The 11,204-nt window shown below is 39.3% G+C and overlaps 1 protein-coding gene across 8 annotated transcripts in view; it reads right to left on the reverse strand.

Moving 5' to 3' along the window:
• The window catches only part of aopep (aminopeptidase O (putative)), a 326,113-nt gene extending 315,552 nt beyond the window's left edge, over positions 1-10,561 (reverse strand). For 7 of the 8 annotated variants that reach the window (XM_048525180.1, XM_059644617.1, XM_059644619.1 and 4 more), the window contains exons 1-2: positions 10,469-10,561; positions 7,699-8,686 (exon numbers count right to left, since the gene is read on the reverse strand). In XM_048525180.1, the coding sequence (XP_048381137.1) occupies positions 7,699-8,504 (806 nt within the window). In that variant the 5' untranslated portion in view covers positions 8,505-8,686; positions 10,469-10,561. Of the gene's footprint in view, positions 1-6,489; positions 6,597-7,698; positions 8,687-10,468 lie in introns of those variants that run through there. The other variant, XM_059644622.1, reaches the window with a different exon arrangement.
• Positions 10,562-11,204: the final 643 nt, after the last annotated feature.

Below are 11,204 nucleotides of genomic sequence, written 5' to 3' on the forward strand. Positions count from 1 at the left end.
CATGGATACAAAACTGGCTAGGCAACAGGAGACAGAGAGTAGTAGCGGAAGGGGCTTTCTCAAATTGGAGGCAGTGACCAGTGGTGTTCCACAGGGGTCTGTGCTAGGATCGCTGTTGTTTGGGGTACACGTAAATGATTTGGAGGAAGGTATAGGTGGTCTGATTAGCAAGTTTGCAGATGACACAAAGATTGGTGGAGTAGCAGATTGTGAAGGGGACTGTCAGAGATTACAGCAGAATTTAGATAGATTGGAGAGTTATATAGAGCATAGAACATAGAACATTACAGCACAGTACAGGCCCTTCGGCCCTCGATGTTGTGCTGACCTGCCATACCAATCTGAAGCCCATCTAACCTTCACTATTCCATGTAGGTACTTATGCTTGTCTAATGACGACTTAAATGTACCTAAAGTTGGCGAATCTACTAACATTGCAGGCAAAGCGTTCCATACCCTTACTACTCTCTGAGTAAAGAAACTACCTCTGAAATCTGTCCTATATCTTTCACCCCTCAATTTAAAGCCATGCTCCCTCATGCTCACTGTCACCATCCTAGGAAAAAGGCTCTCAGTTGGGCAGATAAATGGCAGATGGAGTTCAATCCGGGCAAATGCAAGGTGATGCATTTTGGAGTATATAATTCGAGAGTGAACTATAGGGTGAATGGAAAAGTCCTGGGGAAACTTGATGTACAGAGAGATCTGGGTGTTCAAGTCCATTGTTCCCTGAAGGTGGCAATGCAGTTCAATAGAGTGGTCAAGAAGGCATATGGCATGCTTTCCTTCATCGTACGGGGTATTGAGTACATGAGTTGGCAGGTCATGTTACAGTTGTATAAGACTTTGGTTTGACCACAATTGACGATCTGTGTACAGTTCTGGTCGCCACATTACCAAAAGGATGTGGATGATTTGGAGGGGGTGGAGAGGAGGTTCACCAGGATGTTGCCTGGTACGGAGGGTTCAAACTATGAAGAAAGGTTGAGTAGATTAGGATTATTTTCATTAGAAAGACAGAGATTGAGGGGGGACCTGATGGAGGTCTACAAAATCATGAGGGGTATAGACAAGGTGGATAGCAAGAAGCTTTTTCCCCCAGAGTGGGGAACTCAATTACTAGGGGTCATGAGCTCAAAGTGAGAGGAGGAAAGTTTATGGGAGATGTGCGTGGAAAGTTCTTTACGCAGAGGGTGGTGGGTGCCTGGAACACGTTGCCCGTGGAGGTGGTAGACGCAGACATGATAATGTCTTTTAAGGTGTATTTGGACAGGTACACGGATGGGCAGGGAGCAAAGGGATACAGACCCTTCGAAAACAGATGACAGGTTTAGACAGAGGATCTTGATCGGAGCAGGCTTGGAGGGCCGAAGGGCCTGTTCCTGTGCTGTAATTTTCTTTGTTCTAGAAGATGAAATGAATTTGAAATAAAGTGAATAAAGCTGAAATGACTGAATGTGTAGGGAAAGAAATCAAACAGCACAACTTCCAAACACTAAGTGTCCGCTTAGTAAACCTGACAATCTTATCTCTGCCTCACCACCTTTCATGAGTGCTACTCCATTCTTAGCTCGCAGCAGGGTAGGTTCTTTGATGCTTTTACTGTAGATGGTTTTGACTGCTCTGGAAAGTCTACAGACATCTTGCTGCTAGTGAGTTGCTGGATTTTCTTTACCCTTTCCATCCAACGCACTTATTCTTTAAGCCATGCTGTGGATTTTTTGGATTGTTGGATTTTGTTGGATTTCAGCCCTTTGTCTGCAGACCTGCTTTCTTTCTGTCAAGTTCAGGCATCTCTGAACGCCATGCACCTGCAATTTACTAGTGCCTGAATTTCCCAGTCGTTCTTATCCAAATAATCCCGATGGTCCCTGGAAGAGAAACCAAATATCTGTTTTCTCTGATGCTATTTATGGTGGCCTGGGAGTAGACCAGGCACTGTGGACTCTACAGCTGCTGCCCAATGATCATCGCCAGGCTATCTGTGAGGCAGAGTAGGTCGTTCTTTGCAGAATTCCTTAGTCCATTAACATTTAATTGATAGCACTTCTGTTGTCGCTGCTGCTTTTGGGCCAGGCCATGGTAGATAATTTACCAGGTTAGACAATGGTCAGTCCAGCTGTTGTCAGCTCACGATGCAGATCACACTGACATCTGCAAGTTTGTCTCCAAGATGGCAGCACAGTAGGCCTCCCGAGTCAGAGCTCATCGATTCCACTTGTTTATGTGCTCCCTGTTTAAATTTTATTTTTTCTTTTCACCCCTCATCCTTGGATGGCATCGACGATGTCTGGGATGAAAGCCAGTGCAGACTCAAACTTCCAGCCTCAGGGAGCCTGATATGGAATGGGTTGGAAAGACTGTTATTCTGAATTCTTATTTTTCTAGTTTATTGTTGGACATTTTATTGTTTTTTTCTAACCTTTTCCCTCAGAGTTTGTACTTAATAATCTGTACCTAGATAACTTGGTGCCTAATATGGCACCGTAAGTGATGAACTGTACACTTTTCATGTACTCTTGTGGGTTCATGTGACAATTAAGCTAATCCTAATTCTAAATCCTAGCAGTCCCTCAACTGAATGATGATGTAATTAAGCAAGTGCCAATGCCTCGAGTGACAGCGTTACCATGAAGTTTCGATTTAGTCCCACCAAAATGTACATCCTAGTCCATGTCCTCAACATTTCAACAGAAAGAGATCCCTTAACATTTGCTTTCCCTGTGGCTTCTTTGCCAATCAAGATTTTCCAGACTTTGCAACTCTTCCAAATCTAGTATTAAAATCACCAAGAGGAGCCAGTTTGTCTCCTTTTGGAGACATAGAACAAGTCAGAAGGCTCGAGCTGAATTTCACTTTGATCTCATCTGTTGCTTCTAGGATAAGGGCGTACGCACTGATAACTGTGGTGTAATGCTTCTGAGTTACAGTGAACTGAAGGGATACAAGACTTTAATTTATCCCACAGGGTTTGTTGAGACAGTAAGTTTTTGCTAACGTTGCTTTTTAGGGCAAAGGCAAACCCATGGAGTCTGTGGATCATCATCTTTCTAAGAGAAGGTGTATTCATCACCCCATATTCTAAGTTGAACATCCCATGTCTCACCCAGGACAGCAACAATGCTATTTGCGTGGAATTCCTGGGCTATGAAACACAAGAATTTTCGATGCATTTTGAAATGGAATGCGCAGCCCACTCAGTAATTTTATAAGCAGATTATGAAACCATGGTGAAGGATCAGGGACTACGGTGAAGCTGAGCACAGCAAAGAGATGAGGTAATTGCAAAGTCATGCATCTAATTTGACTTTAAAATGAAGGTTATAAAAGGAACAAAAGACACAGGCAGAAAAGGAATTCAACTGTTCTGCAACCAGCAACAGAATTATTTAAAAGTCCGCACTTAGATGAAGAAACTTGATATCACCTTTGATGCAGGAGAGCCAATAACAAAATACTCACAACTTGATTGTTTTCTAACCCACTCTCTTACCCCCACCCTACCTTAAAAAAGAAAAACGTGGACCTTGAAAATGACTGCCTGTGGATCAAATTAGTTCAGAAATAAAGCGAAGAAGTGCAGAATAAAGGCAAGAGATTAAAACAAATGAAGAAAAGTCTTATATGGAAATGACTGTTTTCAAAATTACATTTATCGTCCGTGACACAAGAATCAAGACCTTGCATAAAAAATCTGATTATTAAAAAAATTATGACTAAGCACCCTGCTGCTTAAGCACAATTTTGCAGTATTGCTTGTTTTCTTATGCATTTCCAACTAAAACACACTACTTAGCCTCAAGCAAGAAGAATATCAGTAGTATGCAACCATACAAGGGAATGCCGACACGGTCAAGAATAGAACAAACAAAAGCAGAAACTGGAGAAACTCAGGAGGTTTGACAACATCTATGGAGAGAAAACAGTTAATGGCTCAAGCCAGTGAACTTCTTCAGAACTCCAGTCAAGGGCAGTTCTGTCGCCACCCATCAGTAAATTAGAACATCCCAGCAGAAACGACCGAACAGGTAAAAGATTCTCTCTCTCTCATTCCCTCTCTCACCCCTGCCCCATTACCCACACCATTCCCCAAGAAAACAAAACAAAGCCAATTGCAATGTCCCCACCATTAATCTGGCTAACATCCAAATGAATTAGATAGTTAATAAAGTGTGAAGCTGGATGAACACAGCAGGCCAAGCAGCATCTCAGTTAATTTTGTAACCATTCAGCTCAGTTAAGGAGCAGCACTCTTGCACTGAAGTCAATAAGCCTTGGCTTTCATCCTCACTTCAGTAGAAATTGATGCTGATACTTGAGCAATGCATGCAGTAACAACCGCATTGTATTTCCAGTGAAACATACAAACCATTATATTTATTTAGAACAGGAGTGATCCATTCAGCCCCTTTAGTCATCTCTGCTACTTAAACAGGACTATGTCTGATCGGGATGGTGGCCTCAACTCCAACTTCTGGTATAAACAAATACCCTTCAACTCCCTTCTTAGTCAAGAGCCCACTTGTCTCTCCATTGAATATTTTTAATGACCTGCCATCACCAGTCTCTGGAGAGATCACCAATCTCTGTCAGATAAAAATTTTCATGTTTTCCTTAATTGGGAGACCTTTATGTTGAAGAAACTTTATCCCCCTTGTTCTAATTTCTCTAAACATGGGGAAACATCCTCCCAGTGTCCACCCTATTAAGTCCTCTCAGTATCCAATATCCTTTAAATTCAGCTTTCATTGGTTGAAATTCCAATGGGTACAGGACCAACCTTTCCTCATAGGTTAAGCCCCCCCATTTCAGGAGTCAACCTGAGGTCCTATCAGGTGGATGCAATGATACACCATATTATCCATGGAAAAACAAACGGATTTCTTAAATGTCAGGTATCAATATTTATTTTTAAACTAACAGGGTACGAAGGGATTATAGAATGGTTAATTATATAATCTAGACGGAATATAGCTGCTCTATTTCCCTTGATAAGGGTAACTGAATGACTGTGAAATTCTTTCGGACTAGAAGAACATGAAAGACATCATTTAAATTCAAAGTTCTTTTTCTCCTTTCCCTGTAAGGCTTAATTCTACCTTCGGTTGTGCAATTATATCAAAAAAAAGCAATGCTTATTTTGGTTAGATAAATAGCTGACTATTTATCGAGCCTGAAGACATGAAAAACAGAAATAAATCTGATGATGGAGACACACTTTTGCACAGTGACTATTTCTACCAACATAGCATCAGTACCATGTATAAGTTAGCCTTGTGACATGATCAGCACAGCGATTAGACAATGATTTTCAAACCAAAAAAAGCAACATAATGTAAATATTGCTGTTTGACTTATTTTTAAAAAAGAAAGAGAACAGTGACATCTATGTAAATAAAAGTCAGTATATTCAGGGTATAAACAGCATGCCCTGCATGCTAATAAGCAGCAGCATTTTCATGCAGTGACTGGAAAAATACACTCTCATTATTCATCCTCTGCATTCATTATTTATACGATTGAGAAATCTGAATTAAATCAGGATAACTGCAACATTTATAAACAGTTAATTCAGGTATCTTCACCCTACTTTTGTCTAAATTCTAACAACTTTTGATCTTCCAGAGAGAAAGAGAGCAAGAAAGAAAATAGGCCGCCATGAGTTTTAACATTAATATGATTCTGTGCTAATGCTATTTATTACATAACAAAACAGACCACCACACAGCATCAGTCTGTGTCAGTTCTAGTATGGATCAAGTATCATAGATTATACATGTAATAAGAAAATGAATTTGAATGTCATTACAGACCAGACCAAACCCCCCTCAAAGTATATGAAGATGATTGTCTATACCTTGGCCTTTTCTTATTTTAAAGGCAAGTGCCAGGTATTGCATTCCAGATGCAATTCGAATAGTCAAGCTACTAGATTTGAAGCAAAACACACTTTATTCATATACTCTAGTTAAAATACAACAAAAGAGAAAAGAAATTGGAATAATTTAATTCGATGGAAAGCTTAACAGAACAACATATTCTTTAACTACTAAATTGCTCTAATATAGTAGCATCACATAATCACACACTTGGCAAAAGGCATGTTCAGTATTGTCTCACATGTAATTCTACAGCAGAAACAGAACCCCCAGCACTTAGCTGTAACTGAGAGAGGGAAAATATTAAGTTTCAAGAACCCAGCTGCTGCTACTGAAACTAAAACTAAAAATCCTGATTCTGCGAGAGCTTGACCCACCCATTTGGCTGCTTCTATAGTTCAACTTTAAAAAACCCCAAGGCCTCACATGCAGTTTATTTTATGGGCTTTCAATAGACAGCTCACTACCTCCGTCTTAAAACCTCTCTTCCAAAAAGAACAAAACACACCTCTCAAAGCTACAGCATTATCACAGCATGATGAGCAGTAACAAGCAATTTATAGAATCTTAAGATATTTTAAACATCCAATACTAAATAATGTGTCATTACCATGATTAACGCAAACTGGCCAGAACCAGAAGTTCTGAGCTGATATTCAGTCATACTCACTAAGATTTTTTTAAAAATTCAATGACTAGCCACTATTCAAGCACAGTGAATATTTTTCCATCCGAGCTCCATGATAACGTATGACTGGCCAATGAATACCATTACTCGACTACAACAGCATTGTTATATGGCAGCAAAACATAACATTTAAAACAATAAAATTTCATTCTGCAATGACGGAGAGTTACAGACAGTTAGATATTGATCTTGCACCTCTGGAGAGGAGGATGAAAGCACCTTCTCGCTGCCAGAAAGAAGAACCAAATATGTTGTAAGTATGCAATGAGATCATAAAACTGATCTGTATTCAGTTTTAAATTGGCAATCTCATTCAGAGTCATCACAGAATGACTGGTATGGGAATTCGAAAATAGGCTTATACTGGTTTAGCAGGGTAAGTTCTTTTAAGGGAAGGGCTAAGGTATACTTCGGGAGCTTTTTCTTCATCGTCATATTAACACTGCACCCATCATGAAGATTCCTTGCCTTGATTAACATAAATTTGGCTAAAAGCTTCAAGGTGCAAGTTATTCGACAAATATGCTGTTCAGAATGCTCAAAAGGAGAGAGCAGTTATAGTTAAAACCATATCAAGATTTTCAATACGGTTCTGAAAATGAACCTTTAATTACAAATAGCTCTAAAACATCGTAATCTCAAATGCATCAGTTTTCAAGCACACAAAGCAAAACAGAATATTTTGGCTCATCTGCCATCCAAACAACCTGATATTAATGCCACTTATATTGAAAGGCATTTATGTCAATGTTACACACTTTGACTGCCACCAAAACCAGCACTTGTGGAAGGCTGTTACATACAACAGCCCCATGTTCAATCCTATTGTATGTCACTGTAACCAAAATGATTAAATAAGCAATATTTTGAAAGCATCTTCATCAAAGTAGTTTCTAAAGATAAAAAGGAATCTATATTCTAAAGGCTGTTTGAAGAAATTACAAAGTGCTGTGGGGAAAATAAATGCTTCATTTCATTGCTAAAGCTTTCATTTACACATTATCTTCCATATATTGTAGTTTTTAAATTGTCTGTTTTCTACATCATTACCTAAGTACAACAGTTCCATGTGTCACAGGATAAAACTTGATTTCACACATAAAACAAAAAATGGGTTCAAAAGTAACCAACCTGCCACTTTGGTCCTTAGTCCACCTCACTGAACCACCCTCCGGCTTTGTTTCATAGTAGATTCGCAATACACGTGGGAAGTCTTTAGGAGTTTGTATCCCTAGTTTCTTTATTTGCAAGCTCCATCTGTCAGTCTGGAACTGCAGTTCTCCACATCCAGGTGCTTTACTGCAGTCGAGGTAGTAACAATGTTGTTCCTGCCAGCATTCTGCTCCTAAACCAAGAATAGCATCCACAATGCTACTCTGCAGTCGCTGAGAATAAACATTATTTTCTGACATGGGCATGTCCATTCTGATCAGTTTCTCAATTCCTGGTGTAGCAATGACATTCACTTCTTCTACCTTATTCACCACAAGATCACAACAATCCAGCACCAAGACAAAATCTTCCTCATTACTACACTGTTCCCTTATACCAGAAATCACACCAGTCCACTCTGCGTTGCTATGGTTACAACTGCTAACATCAGCAACACCGCCACCACTATGCATGGATAGGTTGCACATCTTATCCACAGATGCAGAAGCAGCAACACTTGCAGTGGAATTGCATGAAGATCCAGGTTGCTCAGTTTCAAATAACGTCTGAGTGTAAGGACAACAACCCGTTCCCATAGAATCAGATTTTTTTTTGTATGTTTTGCTGGTTTCTAGATAAAGAACAATGGTACCACTGATGACTTTTCTGTCAAAGTTCACTGTAAGATCCAGCACATAGTGCCTGACTAACATGGAGCCAACATTTGCCATAAGAGGAAGGTCATCTTTATTGGGGTCAAGAGCCAATTCTGTATTTTCATTCATAGCAGAACAAGGAAATTACTGTTTAACAATGTAAAGAAAACATAAATGTAAGCAGCTGTAATGTTCCAGTGTTAACACTATTTCTTCAATACTGTTTTGTTGTTTTGAAACATCCAAGGCTTTTCCAAACCTATCCCCCATCTTCTGTTTTTGTAGCTATTTGCATTTTCTTCTGTTAAAACCTGTATATGAGAAAAAAAAGAATTACCAATCTTGCAACATATTTGACAGCTGTCTTTAAAACAACCCTAATGGAGTAAAGTTATACTCTGCAGAGAATTCTATTTTTAGTTTTCCCTATATTACAATGTTTGTACAGAGGCCTGGTGCTTTTACCAGAGCTTATCATTTAAATCTACAATGTCGCACAGTATGGAAATGTGCTATTTATCTTGCTGACTCTCTGCAAGATTTTTATAAAAAGACATTTGTTTTGGGAGAAGGGAGTGGAAAATGACATCTTGAACACATTAAAATGTTAAGGCTGCTATTAGGGTTAATTTGACAGCTGAGCCCCTGAGGGTTTACACTTTACAACCTCAGTGCAGATACTGGCATGAAATCTACCTGGAGAAGTAGTTTTTGTCATGTTGAGACAGATTCAAGCTGCAGAAATACACACATTTATATTTTCCAGTAGGAACCATGATTAGGTAAAAGTTTCTTCTGCTCCTGCTTGTCAGAATAACTAGATGTTATACCAGATATTATGGAATACAAAAGACTTGAGTAATAGCAAAGAATTACTGTTATTGAAGTCATTATTTGAATTCATTGTAAACTTTTATTAGTACAATAAAGCTGGCATCTTTAAAAAGGTACACTTTTTAGTTTACAGAATTCTTAGTTGAAATACAGATAACAGTAAAATCCAAAGACAATGTAATCAAAATGGAAACCGACGCTAAAAACAAAAAAAGAGAATAAGGAAACAATATGTTTTACATGTCACATTCTCTTTACATTCTTATAAAACAAAGATGTTGAAAAAAACAGTAAAAATCTGAAACACCAAAAATAACAAACATTAAGCCCACTGTTTTAATACCATGAAATATGAAACTGGATTTCATTAGCAAGGAGGGCAAACAATTTGACATACTATTCTCAGAAACATTTGTGAATCTTTGACAGTACGTATAAAATAATTGCAGTGATCTTTAAAATCTAATTAGGTGTAATATGCAAATTTAATTCCAAAGTTCAGAAATTGCAATTCAAAATAGCAAACAAATTGGCTAACAAAAGTTGTAAGCAAATTATGCAATATTTAGTGCAAAAAAGTTATAATTCATGTTTCCTCTGCATTAAATTGGAAGTGTACAGAAATTTGTTATATTGAACTCTTCTCATTCATCATGAATGGTCAGCAACTCCAAATATTGTTTTGGCCTGTTTAATATTGAGGTCAACGAATGAAATTGGTCTAATTATTGCATTTGGTTTTAAATCTGGGCAGCAATTCAACAAGTTAATTGTTTTTATAACCTTTCAGTGAAAAGAATGAACTTGGCCAAGAGCGCAATTCCCATTCTGCGTAGCATACTGTGCATTGAAGATGTTTGGAATAAAGACTGAGCAAAAACATTAACACAGGCAGCGCCACAATGTGGCGATAAGAAGTCTGCACACACACTGCAAATACGCAGGAATCTTTGTTACACATACCAAGGAGGCTAATGCACAAACTGCAATTCTTTTTAAGATTCAATGTGATCGTGCAACATTGCACTAATGCCCGTAACTACTAAAGATGCATCAAAAGGAAAACTACAAAGGTCTCCTACAATCCATTCCGTACTGAATACTGAAGACTGAGCATTTTTCACGTTTCTTTCGTTTTTAATCCGAAAACTAGAAATGACAGGGACCAAACTCTGTGCTGCTCACCACTGATCACGGGATTACAGTGAAACCTACAAACCGGCACACAGTGTCACCGCACTGTTATCGGAGCCACTGACCTTATCCAATCGGTCACTGTGTCTGCAACCCTCAGACAGACACAGCCCACACGCTTCATCCCACCGCCCGGCGCACCAAGGTCGCGTCATCACTCCGCGACCAACCGGGACCACACCTGCGATTATCCTTTACCGTCAGCAGAGGGCGCAAGCAGGGCTTTCCGAAAGAGATAACAAAAGTGTGACGCTGGATGAGCACAGCCGGCTGTGTTTATCCAGCTTCACAGTTGTTACCTTGAATTCTCTAGCATCGGCAGTTCCCCTTATCACTTTTTGAAAGAGAAGTGTGTTGGCAGTGTATTGGGACAGTTTTCTTCCCCACTTCTCTTTCACATTATGCAATATGTTTCGATATTTCTATTCAGGAACTGTTATTTTCGCTGCTTCATCTGTGGCTCAATTGGTAGCACCCTTTCCTCTTGTTCATGAGGTTCTATGCTCAGGGTAAAAAAAAATCATAAAGGGTCTAGGCCCGAAACATCAGTTTTTGTGCTCCTAAGATGTTGCTTGGCCTGCTCTGTTCATCCAGCTCCACACTTTGTTATCATGGCTGTGTGGTGGTGTCAGGAGCACTGCCTGCTGGAGGTGTGATCATTCAAATGAGGTTTTAAGCCAAGACTTCTGTCTCCCTACTCACATGGATATAAAAGATCCCATGGCCTTAATTCAAAGGAGAGCAGGGGTTTTATCCCTGGTGTCCTGACCAGTGTTTGTTCATCAACCAACTCATAATCTT

This window comes from Stegostoma tigrinum, chromosome 3 (genome assembly GCF_030684315.1).
Source record: "Stegostoma tigrinum isolate sSteTig4 chromosome 3, sSteTig4.hap1, whole genome shotgun sequence".
Lineage (NCBI taxonomy): Eukaryota > Metazoa > Chordata > Chondrichthyes > Orectolobiformes > Stegostomatidae > Stegostoma > Stegostoma tigrinum.